This window comes from Schistocerca piceifrons, chromosome 4, assembly GCF_021461385.2.
Source record: "Schistocerca piceifrons isolate TAMUIC-IGC-003096 chromosome 4, iqSchPice1.1, whole genome shotgun sequence".
NCBI classification, from domain to species: Eukaryota; Metazoa; Arthropoda; class Insecta; order Orthoptera; family Acrididae; genus Schistocerca; species Schistocerca piceifrons.
The window spans coordinates 15701017-15723069 of NC_060141.1; the positions used below are offsets into that span (position 1 = coordinate 15701017).

Below are 22053 nucleotides of genomic sequence, written 5' to 3' on the forward strand. Positions count from 1 at the left end.
CCGGTTCCCGGCACGAATCCGCCCAGTGGGGTAGTATCGAGGTCCAGTGTGCCAGCCAGCCTGTCGATGGTTTTTAGGCGATTTTTCATCTGCTGCGGCGAACATCTGGGGTTACACTTGTCTGGTATGAGACGTTTCCGGGAGGGGAGGGGAGGGGGTCCACTGGGTGCTGAACCGCAAAATAACCCTGGGTTAAACCTGGGTTCGGTGTGGGGAGGTGGTGGGGTGGGTGGACTGCTGTAGCCTCTTGTGGGGTTGCGAACCAGTGAGGGCTACGGCGGAACGAAGCCTCTCCGCCGTTTCTAGGTCCCCAGTTCAACACACACAATACACAATACACATACACACGCACACACACACACACACACACACACGCACACACACACACGCACACATTATGAAAGTTGCGTGACACGAAGTGAAATTTCTGATTTGAAATGTCTGCAAAAATAAAATGCTGCACTGCTCACAAGTAACTATTTGACGATACATGTATATAAAATGTTAACTTTAAATTAACGTGCTTGCTTAGTACAATACGTGATAATTCTGACTAGAAATTTTTTCCTCGTAAGAATGCAAGGCAAGATCTGCCCTGAAATAAAAGTTACTTACCTCGCGCTCAGCATGTTTCGTGTCTGGTTTGCTGACGTTCTCGAAAGCAAATAGAAATCAACATATGTACCAGCAAAACAACAAACAAGCTACTTACTACAGAATTTGTTTTTTCTGCCTGTCAGAAACTATCTGTGGCTTCGTGTGGCGTAGGGTACAATGCAGACACGACACGACACAATATTCAGAATTTATTGAGAACGATGGAAGACGGTTTTACAGCAAAGAAAGTCGTTTCTGAAAAAATAAATTCTGTTTAAATCTTATAATTAAATTTTCTCTAGACATTTGTGTCTCATCTTTATCTACGATAATGATGGAAGCTGAACAAATGAATTAAAATTTGTGACACTGCTGGGACTTCAACCCATATCTCCTTGTTTACTAGGCAGGAATACTGACAATTACACCCCCGCAGCACTACGGCTAACATTGTTGCACGGACGACCCAAGTCGATTAGCCTCCCTAACGAACTTCTATCTTCAGCTTATTTTCCCCCAAAATCGTCACTATTGCTGGGGCCCTCGGGCATTGGAATAACACCCCAGCGTTGGACGTAATGTGGAATTCACGTAACTCAGGTGGTTGTATAGATCTTATAATTAAATTACTGTAATTTATTAATTATTGTAAATTAAATAATTATAAATTATAATTAAATTGTGTTTATGGTGAAAAAAGGCTGTACGACATAAGGAGATAAAGTACGAAATTGTCTCAGTACAAAAATTACAGACATTCCAACCAACTGCGATATTTGTGACATGATGAAAACAAATAGATCAAATTGACACTGATCATGAATGTTATCAGTTATCTGAGGGACAGAGATTTCACTCAGTAAATAGTTTTTAAAAGAATTATTCTTGTTTATGCGTTGGCTAGCTTGTAAAATTCCTCCAAAAAATCTTCATCATCAATAGAATCAATAAAATAGTTTACAAACAAGTTTTCATCTCCATAACGAAGTATTTGAGGTATTTTCTATCATATTTACAAATATCAGACCTTCTCCTCTAGAAACTCAAATACTAATTCTCCGGCGCTGCACAACTGTTCGGCGACCAGGCGCACCACAGCCTACATCCAAACGCGTAGCAGAGGATCTTATGCACTACTCGAGCACTGCGCTCATGCATCTCTGTCCCACTACAGTACAAGTGAAATACTTACAATGGCAGAAGACATATGAAAATCTTACAGGGTAACACGCAAAACATTTATAAATATTGTCCATTATAATTATCCGGGCTGTTATGCCGTGGTCGGTTGATGAATTCTGGGGTGATTCCCAACGTTTCGTCTCCGACTGCGGGAGACATCATCAAGGGGGTCCGTAGCTTGATGGAAGGTCCAACACACACACTGGCTCGCTACTGTCAGTAGCGAGCCAGTGTGTGTGTTGGACCTTCCATCAAGCTACGGACCCCCTTGAAGATGTCTCCCGCGGTCGGAGACGAAACGTTGGGAATCACCTCAGAATTCATCAACCGACCACGGCATAACAGACCGGATAATTATAATGGACATGATATTTCCGGCCGTGAAAGTTTACATTTTAGTATTTATAAACATTGTAAAGAAGAGTTTGAGAGTTCCTTTTACGTGTTGTGTTATTTCTATCATTGTTCTAGTCCATTTAACTGTATATCCTTTTGAATTTTTTCGTGCACCTTTAAAGTACCCCGTAGATAGACGCGAGGGGACATAGGGGAGTGGTGTGGGTTGGCGTGAGTGCTACTCACGTGACGGTGAGTCACGCTGGACTGGTGGCACACGTGGTGGTCAGGCACAGCTTTGGGCGCCGTTGCCGATGCCGGCTGCTCGTCATTACGAGTTCTCGTCACAGCGATCGCTGGACGAGGAACATCTGGAACCCGCCATTTTTGAAACGTCACAGAAAAAGTACGCAATAAGAACTATCTGGTGGTCGCCGTTAGCGTGCGTGTGTATTGTTTGCAAACTGCTGAGACGCTTCCGCTGTTTGCCTCAGGATCCGGCAGGAGAAGAACGGCGGCGCGTGGTGCCCGAAGGCGCAGATCAGCAGCGAGGTGCAGGAGTTCCTCGAGGTGGACCTGGGCCGGCCGCACCTCATCACCGCCACCGAGACGCAGGGCCGCTTCGGCAACGGCCAGGGACAGGAGTACGCCGAGTCCTTCCACCTGCTCTACTGGAGGGACGCGCTGCAGCGGTGGGTCGTCTACCGGGACGCCAGCGGGCGCAAGGTGGGTGTCAGCGAGTCACCACTGTCACCTAGATTCACCTACCTACTAGGAGCGGATAGTACATGCCTGTCCTCGGGTTAACGTTAATGGGTCGTTTTCATAGACTTCCACCGGAAGAAGTCCCTGTATGATGGGAAACAAATCGCAACACCAAAAAATGATTAATGTAATGAAAATTCGAGAATAAATTTGTTTAGGTAAAGTGTTTATCCGATTAACATTGCAACATCACAGGTTAATGTAAGTGGTAGATGTTGTTGTTGTAGTTGTTGTTGTGGTCTTCAGTCCTGAGACTGGTTTGATGCAGCTCTCCATGCTACTCTATCCTGTGCCAGCCTCTTCATCTCCCAGTACCTACTGCAGTCTACATCCTTATGAATCTGCTTAGTGTATTCATCTCTTGGTCTCCCTCTACGATTTTTACCCTCCACGCTGCCCTCCAATACTAAATTGGTGATCCCTTGAGCCCTCAGAACATGTCCTACCAACCGATCCATTTTTCTAGTCAGGTTGGCCCACAAACTCCGCTTCTCCCCAATTCTATTCAATACCTCCTCATTAGTTACGTGATCTACCCATCTAATGTTTAGCGTTCTTCTGTAGCACCACATTTCGAAAGCTTCTATTCTCTTCTTGTCCAAACTATTCATCGTACATGTTTCACTTCCATACATGGCTACACTCCATACAAATATTTTCAGAAACGACTTCCTGACACTTAAATCTATACTCGATGTTAACAAATTTCTCTTCTTCAGAAACGCTTTCCTAGCCATTGCCAGTCTACATTCTATATCCTGCCTACTTCAACCATCATCAGTTATTTTGCTCCCCAAATAGCAGAACTCTTTTACTACTTCAAGTGTCATTCCCTCAGCATCACCCGAGTTAACTCGACTACATTCCATTATCGTCGTTTTGCTTTTGTTGATGTTCATCTTATATCCTCCTTTCAAGACACTGTCCATTCCGTTCAACTCCTCTTCCAAGTCATTTTCTGTCTCTGACAGAATTACAATGTCATCGGTGAACCTCAAAGTTTTTATTTCTTTTCCATGGATTTTAATTCCTACTCCGAATTTTTCTTTTGTTTCCTTTAGTGCTTGCTCAATATACAGATTGAATTACATCGGGGAGAGGCTACAACCCGTTCTCACTCCCTTCCCAACCACTGCTTCCCTTTCATATCCCTCGACTCTTACAACGGCCATCTGATTTCTCTACAAATTGTAAATAGCGTTTCGCTCCCTGTATTTCACCCCTGTCAGCTTCAGAATTTGAGAGAGAGTATTCCAGTCAACATCGTCAAAAGCTTTCTCTAAGTCTGCAAATGCTAGAAACGTAGGTTTACTTTTCCTCAATCTAGCTTCTAAGGTAAGTCGTAGGGTCAGTATTGCCTCACGTGTTCCCATATTTCTACGGAATCCATAGTGCTCTTCCCCGAGGTCCGCTTCTACCAGTTTTTCCAATCGTCTGTAAAGAATTCGTGTTAGTATTTTGCAGCCGTGGCTTATTAAACTGATAGTCCGCTAATTTTCACATGTGAAGCACGAGATAAGCCATTGTAAATTAAAACGCAGGTACATCAGTAATCTGTGTAACCCCCGAAATGTTGAATGCAAGCAAGGAGGTGTCCATCCATTGCGCTGTACAGGAGCCGGATGGCTGTTTGTGGGATGGTGCTCCATGCTTGTTGCACTTGGTCGATCGGTACAGGGACAGTTAAGGCTGTTTGAGGAAGACGCTGGAGTTGCCGTCCGACTATGTACCATATGTGCTCGATTGGAGACAGATCTGGTGATCGAGCAGCCCAAGGCAAAATGTCGACACACTGTAGAGCATGTTGAGTTACAGAAACGGTTTGTGGACGAGCGTTATCCTGTTGGAAGAGACCCCCTGGGATAGGTCGAATCACCAGACTGGTGTACAAATTTGCAGTCAGGGCGTGTGCGATAGCCTCGAGAGTGCTCCTGCTCTCATACGGAATCGCTCTCCAGCCCGTGACTCCAGTGTAGGTCCAGTGTGTCCAGCACGCAGACAGGTTGGTTACGGGCACCCAACTGGCCTCCTTCTAGCCAACACACTGCCATCACTGGCACCGAGCCCGAACTGGCATTCATCAGAAAACACAACGGGCCTCCACCCTGCCCTCCGCTGGGTTCTCCCTTGACACCACTGAAGTAAATGGCTGTGGTTTGGAGTCGATGGAATATACACCACAGAGGGTGTGGTGCGGGGCTGTCTTTGAAGTAACCGATTTGTAACAGTTCGTTATGTCACTGTGGTGCCAATTCTTGGTCTGATTTCTGCTGCAGATGCAATACGATGCACCAGACCCATACGCCAACAACTATGGTTTTCCCTCTCGGTAGTGCAGCGTGGCCGTCTGGGGCCCGGTCTTCTTGCGAGTGTGCATTCCCGTGACCACCGCTGCCAGCAATCATATAACTCGGCTGTATTCCTGCAAGTCTTTCTGCAGTATCGCAGAAGTAACATGCAGCTTCTCGTAGCGCTGTTACAGGGCCTCGCTCAAACTCAGTGAGGTGTTGATAATGGCGTCTTTGTCGCCTTAAAGGTATTCTTGACTAACGTTAAATCTCCAAGGTAACTAACGGTCAAGACCGTTACAGCGCGTATTTAAAACGAGCGTGATTTGAATCCTCATAGTGGCTCTACCAGCCTTACGCTTATATGACTGGCGCGGAATGTGAAGAGACACGATCTTTCGTTTATGTTGTACGACTCCTTCTTGGCGTTGTGATTTGTTTTTCCGTCAGTGAGCAGAAATTTCAGTAAAAAGTTGTTTCCTCACTGTTTCCTTTGACTTCAGTGAATCTATAGTACAGCTTGAAACATTTTCTTAGATCAACCATTCCAGAAGTATCCTTTCCAATATACTTCTATAACAGGAAGCTTTGTTGACTACTTATGTGTAAAAAGGAATTGTTTTACCATATGCACCATTTCGATTTGATTCCCTTGCATTCATCGTAGTTACAGATAAAATTATTATACATAAGGTCCACCTGTTATCTAGATCAACCATATGTGAACTTACATACGAGACTTGTCAGTCAATACACATACGAAAAACATGTAAGAACATTAAAACAAGACATACAGAACAACCCAGACCTCTAAAAATTAACAGCCATCGTAGCACTTTTCTGACCACTAATGGCCCACAACTGTCCCCCAACTAAAACAAAAACCGATTTAAAAATACAAAAATGCAGCCATAGCATATATTGTAAACTTACAATAAAAGGGAACCCCCACATGAAGAAGGTATCAGTGGAAGGAAGACAGATTATAAACAACTACACGACACTATGTAAAGACACGCTGTTCAATACATTAAAGGCATTAAAGGAACACTCTCTCTCTCTCTCTCTCTCTCTCTCTCTCTCTCTCTCTCTCTCTCTCTCACACACACACACACACACACACACACACACACACACACACACACACACACAGAGAGAGAGAGAGAGAGAGAGAGAGAGAGAGAGAGAGAGAGAGAGAGAGAGAGTAATCAAAATTTGGTCCCCAAACAAACTTTTTCAGTCAATGCTTTGTTGTTGTCTTTTACCATTTGTGTTCTATTTTTGGGATAGTGGCAATGGTAGTGCTCTTAAGATCTATTTTCGAAGTTTATAATGACTGTAAAACTTATTTGGAACTGCCTCGGCCCCACTTCGCGACTGCAATGCAGCAGCCACAAGTGCTGTACTGGAACAGTACAACACTCGTGGCTGCCGCATTGCAGTCGCGAAGTGGGGCCTAGGCAGTTCCAGATAAGTTTTACAGTCTGATGACAATTTATGGATTTGTAGTTTTAGCTAGACGATGTCCACTATGGGTAAACGGTAGTTACTGTTATTCTGAAGAAGGTTGGGTTATCCCAACTGAAACCTAGGTAACTTTCTAGGTAAACGGTGCAACTGAGGCTGTTAATAATTAAAATTAAAAAAACTAATATTTATACAGTTGCTGACAGCGCCGCGAAATGTTGAAGATATTTAGGAGGAAAGTTAATAAGATCTGCTTCCCAAAGCACCCCACTCGCTGCTCTTCGCCTCGGCAACACTACAAGCAGCAACACGAACCCAAGTCACTGGAGAATCGCGAGATGTCTCAGTGGTGGAGGTTTCTCTACTTGGATTGAAATGCACTCATCTTAAAGCTTGCTGGGTCCGGTTTACGACGAGGTCGTACACCTTCGTGACCACAGCCCTCCCATCCGGCAGTCCATGTGTGCCACCAGCAGTCCTGGCGTGTTCTCGCACTGCACGGACCTGGCTCCTCCTGAGTCTCCAACCGAACTCGCCCACTCACGCGACCCAGAAAAACAATGACGTCGCCCCAAAGATAGGGCAACAGTTACTACACATCGATAATCGCTGCTGCTGCCACGAGCGGACACGCAACGCTTGCGAAACCGAGTGGCACCAGTCAACATCAGAAGATGACAAAGAGCTGCAACCGTGCCAACTAAACGATTCCGTCTGGCCTCCAACAGAGGGAGGAAACCTACAAAGAGCACCAACGCGAGCCGCAGCTTGGCTCATATGTGACAATACAATAATAAATAACAAACTACATTTATCAAGCGTCTCATACAAAATGGGACTTAACTGGTATAGTTGGTTGGGTGTACTGATGTCCTAAATCTAATACAGTGAAACGTAAATAACTTCGCTGTCTCTTGGCTGTGTATAATATTGGAACTATGATTGCAGTTACGCAAACACTGCGTTAGTGGCCCTAGTAGTCAGTAAACAGCGATTACTAAGTTGCGAGGCAGTCTTTTTACTACAGCACTGTACTGCGCTGACTGCTGTTACTGGACAGAATTATGTGACTGGTGGTACTGCTGTGTTGGTGTCTGCGACACATTGTACCGCACTTTGCTACCTGTCAGCTGAACGATTTCCATGTCCGCCAGTACGAGGCCGAGAGCTGTACACACTATTGACGCACGAATATGAAGCGCTGGAGAATGTGGCAGAGAAGCAAGAAGAGGTTCGAGTTTGTCAGCGCCCTCTGGTGGCTGCTGCACAGAGCTGAGAGATTCTACGCCAGTAGTTGCGGCTTTGTTGTGGTGGCGGCCTTCCGCAGTATCCTCGGTACACGACATGGAGTTAACGACAGCCTATGCGTGGGCTGGTAATTTTCCTGCCTGTCTGCTGCCATCTATGAACAACGGCGCGAGATGACACAGAAGGGTTGCAGGGAGTCCATTACTTGTTCTCAGGTGGCAAGCGCGGATGAGAAATGCTTACGATGTGCTTAACGGAGAACACTGCTGTGCTCCCTTGTAGTACACAGAAGTGGTCGATGTGCCCTCACATTCCAGTGCAGCCCAACATCGGGCCATCCCAATGCCACATAGATCTGTACATCGTACGATCCTATCAGCTGGCCAAATGGAAACCCACAATGACGCCCTTCGAACTCCCTCAGAAGGTTGTTCAAGGGACTGATACACTGTCTGACAAAAAAAGTGAAGCATCAACAAGTGGTGGAGGAAACAAAATTGAGCTTAACAGACTGAGACAGTATGTAATGTTTTAAATGCAAACCACTCTCATCTGGGCAGAAGGCCTTACACGCCAGGAATGGCAATAAATTAAGAATTGTTTAAAACTCGCTGCAACTTACAAATTAGTTACTGAAATATTAAAGGCAAGTGACCACAATCACGGCTGAAGGCCTTAAACGCCAGGAACGGCAATAATATAAAAATTTAGAAACCTGCTGTAAAACAGCAAATACAATAGCAAAGCTTAATTAAAAAAATAAGAAGCAACTGACGACCCTGTCTGTAATGACGCTGTCTCACATGAGTGCATCACATCTCCATGTCCTTCACAGTGATCACTCAGCATATGGTGCTGTTCACGTCCCTTATGTATCCTACCGGGCCCGGTAAGGAAGCTAAACACCAAAACTGGTGGCCGTGCTAACTGTGATAGGTAACTGGAACTCTAATACGAGGGGTATTCCGAAAGTAAGGACCGATCGGTCGCGAAATGTAAACAGCAGTGAAAATGAAAAGTGTTTTATTTGCAATACTTAGCGACACGTTCCAGCAACGTCTCTTAATAGTCACTACTCGGTCCGAGACATTTTTCGTAGCATTGTACCAATTTTCCGTTGCCCTTGTCGTAGAAGGCAGCCGCTTGCACTTTTCGCCGATTCTCTATGGTGATACGCAGTTTGCTGTCTGTGCCAAAACGTTGACTTCATAGCCAGCAGTTCACGTCAGCAGAGAGGAAAATCAGAGGGAGCAAAATCTGGGCTGTATGGAGGGCGATCGAACGAACACTGTCCATATAAAACGCTGCAGCGACGTCCTCATTGCGCCTGCTGAGCGCGGCCGAGGATTGTCACGAAGAAGGAAATGCATGACAGTTATGTTGTGTGGGCTGCATCAAATCAGGCGAAATCTCTCACGGACACTCATACTTCGCGGGAGACACTGTTTCCTAGGCATCTTTGCGTGATCACTGTGCGATCAGAACTGAAAAGACAGACGTGACGCGATCTAGTGGCATACTAGAGACACCGCCCAACACATCTTTATCCTTTTGAATGCATTATTGGAGTGAACAGTGGTCAAAGTATTACAAATATTTACTATCAAAAACAGTCTTGATCACAGTTTATTTATTATGGTGACCAGTTTTGATCACTACTGTGGTCATCTGCAGACCAATGAGTAAGGACCTCCTTCTGTTGGAGAATCACTACAGCAGAAGGAAGTCTTTCTCATTGTTCTGAAGACGACCACAGTAGCGGTCGAAACCGGTCGCCGTAATAAATAAATTGTGATCAAGACTGTTTTTGATAGTAAACATCTTTATCCGATTTTCACTGTGGTTCCCATTTCGCGAACGATCGGACGTTACTTTCGGAATACGCCTCGTCATTGACATACTCGACTGTAGTGTGTTCGTGCACGAAGCTAGATTGGTATCCGACCATGTCATTGTGAGTGCTTTATTGTTTTGGCCAGGCAGTGAATTATCACCTTTCCCTAGATCCACCAGTGTCAGCAGACGACATATTTCGCGGCAACGTCAGCCTCGACTGGCTTGCTTCTCCTGCTATGTGTTTCGTAGCTCCAACCGTCCCTCGTCTGCCCCTACAGGTGCTGAGGGGGAACAGCAACACCTACCTGGCGGTGCGGCAGCAGCTGGAGCTGCCGTTCGTGGCGAGCCGCGTGCGCTTCATGCCCTACTCCCAGCACACCAGGACCGTGTGCATGCGGGTCGAGCTCTACGGCTGTCCCTGGACGCGTGAGTACACACTCATCTCATCTGCTCCTGGTCTCGCTGCAGTGTGTACGAATAAGCTGAAGCCAGAAACCCTATGCTTTCCATAGTGATAAAGTAGCCGCACTGTTCATTAGAGATGGGGGATCCGCTCCTGAACTGATTCATAGAGTTGAATCTATCAAAGAAGTGAACAATCATGATTCAGAAAAAAAGAATGGTAGCTCCAAACGTTTCCCACAGCAGAGAGAGAGAGAGAGAGTCGGAGCATATCAGCGGGGCCTCTGATGGTCAGAGCACACTAAACGCCACACAACACAGCCAGCGCCGGCCTCTGCCCTGCTTCTGCCTTGGCTGCCTGCATTGTGCAGTGCCCCATTGGATTTTGTGTTTCACATATGCCGTGCCGTCTCAGTGCTTCCTCTGCCGCGTGCAGTGTCTGGCGCAGCTGAACTTGGCATCGCACTCCGTCGGCGGTCGTTTCAGTCGCACGTCCTGCCCTCTCGGCAGTTGATGCGAGCAACAGGACAGAGAGCCTCCTAGTGGAGAACATAAGAACTACTTGCAACAACCTGCTCGCAAGAGAACGGACGATTTGTCTCGGAGCAGGTGACTGGTGGCCATTCACCGCTCCCCCCACCCTCGGAACTCATCCGCTCAACGCTCATCCCACCGTTCTCGACTCTAGCCAGAGCGTTGAGCAAAGCAACTCAGGTGTCACTCTGGTCTCTGCGGTCTTAGCTCACGCAGTAATACAACTCGCGGCTCGACCTGCTTGACTCAGCGCCTATGCATCGGAGTTCGTCTCTACTGGATATTGTTCTTCGTAGTAATACCGCTATGTATATTACATTATTATGTTATGTATACATCATTTGTTTTTATTTTATTTTTATTTGTTTAAACTGATTAGATTAGGTTCCTGACGACTCCTCTTACTGGATTTTTATTATGGACACTCGAATTTACGCTTTAATTACGAGCGAACCGATAAACGTATCGCAAAATGTGATACACCAATATTTTCCTTGTTTTCTTCGGCGTAAGGCTATATGCAGAACTTTAGTCTTACAGTCAAATTTATATATATATATTTTTCTTATTCTGGTACGGATTTTGCGATTTTAGGCATTTTCAGAAGGAAACGTTTACTTTAAAAATATATGGCTTGCGATGTATTTGTACAAGGTTAATGAAATTTTAATGCATTATAGCCAAGTATATTGTTAATGTAAATCTCAACTTACAACATTTTCCGATCACCCAAAAAACCACGATAGTGCAAAATAAATCAATAATCAAAAACTTTATCATATTGTGGAAATTTCAATAAACAATACAAATTTTTACTCATTATCTGTGTTACTTCAAAATAGGATCAAATAAGATCAAAATACAGGTATAGTACTGGAATAAACCAAATTTAAAGGACAATGTGCCTTCCATTTATTTTCTATTGTGAATGAGTGGTGAGTCATGAAAAAGAGCTAGTTCATTTCAGGGAGTGAACAGTTCTGATCCGATCTCTGAAAAGAACAGTTTTGCCCATCTCTATGACGGTGTGTTATTCGAGGTGAAGTCGAGCACCGCCGACAATATTTCCTCCAGAGTTGTGATCTTAAGCTTTCCAAGCGAATCAGCTGTTTGTGCTGCTCTCGGGTGTCCATTCGGTGCAGTTGTGTACGAAGCACGATATTTCGACAGAGTACGTTGGCTCTGAGACACCAGTGCACAACGGGCTCCTTTAGTTCTCAGTAAAGCGTGGGCCCCAGCCCTCAATCAACCCAAGCTACGTCGGCCGAGGGTGGTTCCCGCATCCGACGAGGGCTGCAGAAGCGCTCAGGTACCAGAGTTCGCGCCCACCACATCGCGATCGTGAACCCCCGCTGCCCCAGCCGACGCAGCGAGAGAAGGAGTAGCATGCGATGAGATTGTGAGGAAAACGCGATGTAGCTGAGAAGCTCGTTCTAAATGCCGCACCTGAAGATGATGCAAGATGCGCTGTCGAAATATCGTGTTTGCCGGCCGCGGTGGCCGTGCGGTTCTAGGAGCTTCAGTCTGGAACCGCGTGATCACTACGGTCGCAGGTTCGAATCCTGCCTTGGGCATGGATGTGTGTGATGTCCTTAGGTTAGTTAGGTTTAAGTAGTTCTAAGTTCTAGGGGACTGATGACCTAAGATGTTAAGTCCCATAATACTCAGAGCCATTTGAACCATTTTTTGAAATATCGTGTTTCGTAAGCGACTACATCCGGCTGTACTCGAGAGCGATACAAACTGGATTTCGGAGGATGTTCGGGAATATTACCTGAATCTTTTTGTGCAGTGAATCCTTAGTCTACGCTGACTGGTTACAGAGTAACTGCATTTAGTCTGATTTCTAGCTTCCGTTTATCTTCGTACCTCCATAGTAGTGCAAATTTAGAAGATATTCGCCGTGTGTTGTTTGAAATTGTTGCATTCACTGACGCTACTTGCTGTTGACAACCGTGAGGCCAATCTTCTCTCCGTTCTCACGCGTACTTTCAGCGATGCTCTGTTCTGTCTCAGGTTTGCTTTTTTGATAGTGTTAGTCGTGCGTTAACAGTGATTCACGCCGGTATTGAGATTTATATTGATGAAGAGTTGATGAATTTGTACCTCATTTTACAGGTTCACTGAATTCAGCTGAAGAGCGACACAACCGGACTGTGCTGAAGTCCACCCCTCCCTCCCCCCCCCCCCCCCCCACCCTAACAAGGCTACTCACATCGTAGCACTTTGTTTGGTTCGAGAGTTGTTGCACTACTCTGTGTTTCACCTCGTTTATTTTTACAGTGATCTTCATTTATTCAAAAAAATGGTTCAAATGGCTCTGAGCACTATGAGACTCAACTGCTGAGGTCATTAGTCCCCTAGAACTTAGAACTAGTTAAACCGAACTAACCTAAGGACATCACACATATCCATGCCCGAGGCAGGAGTCGAACCTGCGACTGTAGCGGTCCTCATTTATTCGCTTGTATCTTCACAGAAACCAAGGTAACTGGAGTAACAACCTGAATAAATTGTAACTATTATTTATTCTGTAACGAGGCTCCGTAGATGATGAACCCGTTATATAAAAAATAATCAGACAATGTCCATCAGCATCGCCCGACATTTTGTTCGTGGAGTCCGAGTTGACCCTGAATGTGATGATGTAACGAAGTATGTGGACCCCCAATGTGCAGATTTCTAGACTGCTCTGTTGTAGATGACGGTCGTTCCTGTGGAAAGTCAGCATCGACCAAGTAACACAGCTACCTTAACGGGATCTCATTAAATCAACGTTTATTTTCGTTGATTGGCTACTCCATGGAGTGTTCTGTGCACCACGACCAAACAGTGGATAGAATTGGAAGGAAAATCAGCATAAACTATGTGATCGCTTTAAGCTTATGGTTATACCTTGATACCAGTGCCTACCAATTTTAATTGTATACTACAGCACTGAGGATGGTCACTAAGTGACCGAAAATCGGATTTTGCTGACAATAAAACAACAAAATACGGCCAATGCTGATTTTCCTTCCAGTTTATTTTTCCTTTTTTTTACTGCAAAAGTTCGTAGAACACTAAAGGGAGAGGGGGTATTCTTACATTGCTATTAAACTATCGTAAGTATTACTACTCAGGTTATGCATTAGTTAATTAGAACTATTACATCTCAAATCGTATGTTACATACCAACTTAAGTACAAAATTTTCTGTTTAACACCATACTGCAACCGTAAATTTTACGAGGGTTTGGTAACCTGGGATTAATATTCGACTCAGCACCTGTTCGTTCTTTTACCTAAAGAAGTCGGACCTGATTCGATCACTAGGGCTCTGTTCAGATAGACTGAAAGAAAACAAGTTCTTTTTCTAAATGAGATCGAATAAAATTACTTCCAAGTCTTAAAAAGAGCAATTTTCTACTCGCAAAAAAAGGACGAAATGCAGTATTTCTCGGTAGCTTTGCTTGTTAGTTTGTCTGCATCAGATTTTTTATGCGAGCGTGGTGAAACTCTCCTCTCTCTTCTTTTGCTTAACGTTAATCCCTAGTGGGGGACCCTGTACCTGAGGATTGGCAAATTTATTTTCGTATTTAACTTTGCCGCCAGATGTCATTCCTGTCGCCGTAGTTACCTGAGGGAGCAAAGTAGTGTGGTCCTCCTGCCTGTGAGCTGTGTACACTTTGTTACGTCTGTAATTGCGTGGCAGTTTTTCCAAAACTATGCCGCAACGTGTTTATTAATTCAATGTGAAAATCCGCGTAGCAAATTAAATCAAGTCTCTGACGTTGCATGAAATCTCAAACCAATAGTAACAAATGACAGTCATTAAAATTCTGATTATCTCTGTCCCCTTTCCTTTTGGTACGGTGGTAGATTCTTGTAGTGTGCTGGAGCTTGGGGCTTTACCTGGTTAGCAAAAGGCGAGAGTCGTGAGAGGTACTGCACGGGTTGCAAGAAACGTTTTTCGCTGAAAGTGGAAAAGTGCTGTGTTAGCCTCTGCAGGGGGTGACAGGTGAAGGCGACCCAGCTCGTTACAAAGTTTTATTGTGCGTGACGGGCAAAGAATGCCTTTTAGCAAGAATAAGGTCTGGAGAGCAGGAAAAAGTCATGATGATGCTAGTGTGGGATCGAGTTGTTAGTCCCGAAGGAGGCGGGCTGAAACTTTTGTTCAAAATTTAGTAATTACGAACAACTTAAGTTGGAAGGAACACACAGAAAATGTTGTGGGGACGGCTAAACAAGCACTGCGTTTTATTGGCAGGACACTTAGAAAATGTAAGAGATCTACTAAGGAGACTGCCTACACTGCGCTTGTCCGTCCTCTTTTAGAATACTGCTGCGCGGTGTCGCATCCTTACCAGGACTGACATAGTACACCGGAAAAGTTCAAAGAATGGCAGCACGTTTTGTATTATAGCGAAATATGGGAGAGAGTGTCACAGAAATGATACAGGATTTGGGCTGGACATCATTAACAGAAAGGTGTTGTTCGTAGCGACGGAATCTTCTCACGAAATTCCAATCACCAAGTTTCTCCTCCGAATGCGGAAATATTTTGTTGACACCGACCTACATAGGAAGGAACGATCACCACGATAAAATTAGGGAAATCAGAGCTCGTAAAATGAACAAAGTAAACCTTAAGGATTTGAAGAAAATTATTTTTTTGTTCTTTTATTAGTAAAATTTCCCTTTCTTAATACGTTAATTATTATAAAACAATCTCTGTTGGATTGGTGGTTGTCAGTTTACTTGTAATAACGTATTACCAGCCATAGTACAAATTGACCAAATTTCATATTTCTAACCACATTCGTTTAGAAAATGATGATACATGAAAAAGTAAAAGAAATGTAGTTTTGAGAAAATTCAATTTAAAGTTGAGTATTGCTATTTTAGTATAGTTATTGATGAGAATTACTTACCACTAATATTTTCCTGCATCATACAGAGCATCATCTCAATCATACTGATCTTCTTTTTTTTCTTTTCGTCCCTCTTTCTTTTATGTCTAGCTTCTTTTGTGTATTTTAAATGATCAATTTCTGCTTTGCGGATTCTCTCTTTCCCCATTCACACCAAGTATTTTGCGTTATTTCCACAAGATTTTAATGCCAAATACTTCCGAAACATCCACTTTTCTTGTTACACCGTCACTGAAGCATAAAATCGCATCATGAACACCAAATTTAAGGGTTGTAATTTGAACAAGTACTGTTTTCGGTAACCAGGTCCAAATGACAGACTTCACAGATTCATTATACTTCGCATTTTTTCAATGAAGACATTTCCTCAACAAAGTATCTTCACAAAAATCATGAATATTGATTTAACTTCATTCATTACTGCTGCAGGTAAAGGATGTTTCTGGTCATACACTCCTGGAAATTGAAATAAGAACACCGTGAATTCATTGTCCCAGGAAGGGGAAACTTTATTGACACATTCCTGGGGTCAGATACATCACATGATCACATCTACATCTACATCTACATTGATACTCCGCAAGCCACCCAACGGTGTGTGGCGGAGGGCACTTTACGTGCCACTGTCATTACCTCCCTTTCCTGTTCCAGTCGCGTATGGTTCGCGGGAAGAACGACTGTCTGAAAGCCTCCGTGCGCGCTCTAATCTCTCTAATTTTACATTCGTGATCTCCTCGGGAAGTATAAGTAGGGGGAAGCAATATATTCGATACCTCATCCAGAAACGCACCCTCTCGAAACCTGGCGAGCAAGCTACACCGCGATGCAGAGCGCCTCTCTTGCAGAGTCTGCCACTTGAGTTTATTAAACATCTCCGTAACGCTATCACGGTTACCAAATAACCCAGTGACGAAACGCGCCGCTCTTCTTTGGATCTTCTCTATCTCCTCCGTCAACCCGACCTGGTACGGATCCCACACTGATGAGCAATACTCAAGTATAGGTCGAACGAGTGTTTTGTAAGCCACCTCCTTTGTTGATGGACTACATTTTCTAAGCACTCTCCCAATGAACCTCAACCTGGTACCCGCCTTACCAACAATTAGTTTTATATGATCATTCCACTTCAAATCGTTCCGTACGCATACTCCCAGATATTTTACAGACAGAACCACAGGCACATAGACACAGGCAACAGAGCATGCACAATGTCGGCACTAGTACAGTGTATATCCACCTTTCGCAGCAATGCAGGCTGCTATTCTCCCATGGAGACGATCGTAGAGATGCTGGATGTAGTCCTGTGGAACGGCTTGCCATGCCATTTCCACCTGGCGCCTCAGTTGGACCAGCGTTCGTGCTGGACGTGCAGACCGCGTGAGACGACGCTTCATCCAGTCCCAAACATGCTCAATGGGGGACAGATCCGGAGATCTTGCTGGCCAGGGTAGTTGACTTACACCTTCTAGAGCACGTTGGGTGGCACGGGATACATGCGGACGTGCATTGTCCTGTTGGAACAGCAAGTTCCCTTGCCGGTCTAGGAATGGTAGAACTATGGGTTCGATGACGGTTTGGATGTACCGTGCACTATTCAGTGTCCCCTCGACGATCACCAGTGGTGTACGGCCAGTGTAGGAGATCGCTCCCCACACCATGATGCCGGGTGTTGGCCCTGTGTGCCTCGGTCGTATGCAGTCCTGATTGTGGCGCTCACCTGCACGGCGCCAAACACGCATACGACCATCATTGGCACCAAGGCAGAAGCGACTCTCTTCGCTGAAGACGACACGACTCCATTCGCCCCTCCATTCACGCCTGTCGCGACACCACTGGAGGCGGGCTGCACGATGTTGGGGCGTGAGCGGAAGACGGCCTAACGGTGTGCGGGACCGTAGCCCAGCTTCATGGAGACGGTTGCGAATGGTCCTCGCCGATACCCCAGGAGCAACAGTGTCCCTAATTTGCTGGGAAGTGGCGGTGCGGTCCCCTACGGCACTGCGTAGGATCCTACGGTCTTGGCGTGCATCCGTGCGTCGCTGCGGTCCGGTCCCAGGTCGACGGGCACGTGCACCTTCCGCCGACCACTGGCGACAACATCGACGTACTGTGGAGACCTCACGCCCCACGTGTTGAGCAATTCGGCGGTACGTCCCCCCGGCCTCCCGCATGCCCACCATACGCCCTCGCTCAAAGTCCGTCAACTGCACATACGGTTCACGTCCACGCTGTCGCGGCATGCTACCAGTGTTAAAGACTGCGATGGAGCTCCGTATGCCACGGCAAACTGGCTGACAGTGACGGCGGCGGTGCACAAATGCTGCGCAGTTAGCGCCATTCGACGGCCAACACCGCGGTTCCTGGTGTGTCCGCTGTCCCGTGCGTGTGATCATTGCTTGTACAGCCCTCTCGCAATGTCCGGAGCAAGTATGGTGGGTCTGACACAACGGTGTCAATGTGTTCTTTTTTCCATTTCCAGGAGTGTATATTGAAATTGTCCTGTAGTTCCACAAAGTGTCACGATCATTTGGGCAAAGATTACCATTTGTGGAAAGCTTCTGGAGAAAGATAGCCCATACAGCTTTTTCCATGTTTTTTTAAATTTCAAAAATTCATTTCTTCTTATGGCCAAGCCATAATTTTCTCAGGCGACCTTTACCACTTGTATTTTTCCCATCTTCCAGTACTATTGTTGACTTTTCTTTTAGTAGTCTTCTCAACCTGGATCCCATTCTCTTCTGAACATGCGCAATGCATTCTAATTTAGAAATTGTGACATTAGGACCACATGGTTGTTATACACATAGCCAGTAATAATCCTTGCTATCACCGTCCCCTGAATACTACGTGTATCTGACACCTGTGTTTGCTACAGAATGATTAAAAAACCTGAGAACTCCTGCTACTTATATCCCACTACCTGGACCAGTATAATTCGTCTGACAGTTATGTTCATTCTCTTTCTCAGTTTCACTACCACAAGATTTACGGTACTTGCTTAAAATCTCTATATCAGCTACCTCGCCTGTATCAAAATATGTAGCTGTCATGACGTCACTTAGTAAAGTGTGGCCATGTTTCTGCCAGCTGCCATCAAAACATGCACAAATATCATTACTTTCACTGTCATCACTTTCCTTGAGTGCTTGTTCAGCTGCTTCCTTCATTGAGATGTTACAAACTTCAGCAACAGCTCTTCCAATAATTTTTTTGTAAGTCATAAATTTTTGAGGTGGATTTGGGATGTCAACTAATCCACATAAGAATTTTCCTGCCTCCATTCCTTTACCAATAGATCTGAGACCATAAACTAGCCTTATGTTACTATCATACAGATGAAGATTTATAATGTCATTGTTGTAGCATCTGCACCTCATTTTGTACTATTCAAACCCAGGTTTGACACAATCTCTTTGCGAAGTCACTGATTCTCTCCCAAGGATACGTCACGTCGACATATTCTGCACACATTATTTTTGGAAATGAAATCACAGAGTATGCTAAGGTTCCCCACAATATTTGTAAACGAGAGTTCATCTCCTCAAGCTGACTGGGGGAAATTCCTTGAAGACATTGCAGTCTGTTTCTTGACGGGCTGATTGTCTTTACGTCTAAAATTGTTGGTTCCTTTGACTCACTAACCTCATTTATCTATACCTATTTATTTCCTCTGAATTTTAATTTAGGTGAGAAATTCTTTATTCGCGGCGTTTTTATGAAAACGTGCTAAACCGGAGAAAATATAAATTAATACTTATTTCACTCTCAACAGACTTCACTAAGTACAACCAATGGCGCTCGAAAATAATAACAAACACGATCGGAACGATGAGTATCGATAGCAGATACAGGGTAGGAAACCTTTACACGATAAAACGGTGGAAGCAGGAATTAACGTACAAGGAACAAAAGAAACCTGTGCATTATCTCTGCATGGTGCAAAAAAGGAGGCATGGCATTTAAATGCCAGATTGCACAGAGCGTCAGGGAAACCATCATAGCTCACGAAGAAACTGTCGTACTTATATGAAACCAAAAGTTTTGCGCAGGAGATAGCTAGCGTTTCAAATACGCACAAATATAAAAATCGATTTTTTGAGCCCGTTTGCCTTCTGTCCCTCTTTAACGTGCATCAAGATTTCTTGTTGCTCATGTAACTCTTACAGCCGGCTAGGTGCACCGACGACGTGATTAGGGGAGAGTACTGGTGTTTGTTCATTAGTATCCCAATCTTTTTTTTAGCTCATTAACTGACTGAGAAATCATTGGTCGGATTCGCGAACACAGTTTCTATATAGTTGTTACCACTTATCCACCCACCCCTGTCAAGTCTATCACGCATGTTTTCAGTCCCCCGTTCCCGCGATGATTCTTGACTCAGTGCATAAAGTATTTTTCACGTCTTTTAGCAATAAATCGGCTTGTTAGAGTGATCCTTAGTTTATTTCCTAGTAGATGGGTCCTATATGAGTGCGGTACCCATATTTATGCTTATCTGGGACACACGTGGTAATTTGGTTAGACAAGCCGTTTTCTGTTGCGGAACTTTGTTTCCATTTCATTTGTATGATTTTAAGCGGGCGCCGTGTATCTCTGCGGGTCACTCTGGACGGATCCTGTAGCATCAGGTAGATGTGCTGAATGCTCAACCGAGACCTCAGAGTGTGGTCGTTTTTACTGTTAGTGCATAGTGTTTTCTGAGGAGAGAAAAGGGGAAGAGCCCAGCATTTGCCTGACTAGCGTGGAAAACTGCCTGAAGATCACACTCGTGTCCCCTGGCCACCAGCTAAGGTCGTCGATCCGCTGTGTGGACCTGATCCGGATTTGGTTCAAAAAATGGCTCTGAGCACTATGGGACTTAACTTCTGTGGTCATCAGTCCCCTAGAACTTAGAACTTCTTAAACCTAACTAACCTAAGGACATCACACACATCCATGCCCGAGGCAGGATTCGAACCTGCGACCGTAGCAGTCGCGCGGTTCCGGACTGAGCGCCTTAACCGCGAGACCACCGCGGCCGGCGATCCGGATTTGGGACAGGTCATGAGGAAACTTTACAAATATGAATACATTTCTTGTTCGTAGGAACGATATTCATTAACTGTAATTCTTTTTTAAACATTTTCTCCTTAGCTGGAGGTAGCCCTTACTATTCTGTAGAAGAGCAAGATACTTTTTTAAAGATTATTCACGCTTCCAGAACACGAATTCGCAGCTAGTAAGTTAGAGATCAATACGGTTCGGTGATGATACACTCGACATCACGTGAAACCTGTTAGAAATATTTGCGTTTAGTATATTTTTCACTTCGATGAAATTCCAATAATTTCAGTTTCAGGAATGTGAATAATTTAATACTTTTAAAATAAAAAAATACTGAATTTCTGTATATTCTTTTTGCCCTGAATGTCCTCCAGCCGTAGTTTAAAGGCTATATTTTTACATCGATTGCCTGTTCTGTGACTGTGTGCTATATGAATGACATCACAATGAATAGACCGCAGCCACCACAACCGGGTCTGTAACAGAACAGGCACAAAGTTGTGTAAATGTGACTACAATGAAATATAAATCTGTAAATCCTTACCTCACCGACACTGAGCTAGTAAAGACATGATCTTACCGTCATTATCCTCTCTGTGTGAGCTGAAATTTCATTCACCGTGCGAGATTATGAAGTGCTTAGCACACTGTATTCACATTCGGGATGACTGCAGTTCGTAACCTCGTCTTACCATTTCAGGCTTTCTAATAAAAAAGTGTGGGGTGGTGGCTCTCAACTACGTACCTCAGACTCAGGGTTGAAATATTAAAAGTTTTGGCTAGTTTCGTTGTCTAGGAGCTGGGATACGTAGTTGCCGCATTACAGGCCAAATACTGCTGAGTCTACAGTATACAATATGAATATACACATGAATCGAATGGTGGAAGGTCGAAGGTTCATATCACTCGGCAATTGCGAATTTTCAATGTTATATAGAAATTTATAAGATTCCAGTTAAATAAATTCTGCAGGTACTATTTTAACGACTTTAAATCATGGATACGATAGCAGAAGTACCTTTAACAATGCCCTTTATTACTGTAAAACACTTATTGGTGTCGATGGTCTAGCAATTAAATAAAATATAAGTTGAATAATTGGGAAACAATAGATTCCTACTTCACATAATTAGTTATGAACAACAACATAGCTCGCGAGATATTCACTTCTAAACGCGTACTACGTCTTCAGTGCAGAAACCACGGAAATCTCGCAAGTGCACAAATCGGCACTACGAAATATTTCTATCTCCCGCGACCACACGCAAACTGCTCCACTCTCCAAGTCTTTCCCACGACTGCCGGCCGGATTTGCCGAGCGGTTCTAGGGGCTACAGTCTGGAACCGCGCGACCGCTACGGTTGCACGTTCGAATCCTGCCTCGGGCATGGATGTGTGTGATGTCCTTAGGTTAGTTAGGTTTAAGTAGTTTTAAGTTCTAGG

At 44.6% G+C, this 22053-nt stretch overlaps 1 protein-coding gene across 1 annotated transcript in view; it reads left to right on the forward strand.

The window, feature by feature from the left end:
- The window catches only part of LOC124795540 (discoidin domain-containing receptor 2-like), a 590808-nt gene that overhangs the window by 297306 nt on the left and 271449 nt on the right, over window positions 1-22053 (forward strand). Inside the window, exons 3-4 of the mRNA XM_047259613.1 lie at window positions 2610-2841; window positions 9998-10145. Of these exons, the coding sequence (XP_047115569.1) occupies window positions 2610-2841; window positions 9998-10145 (380 nt within the window). The remainder of the gene's footprint in view (window positions 1-2609; window positions 2842-9997; window positions 10146-22053) is intronic.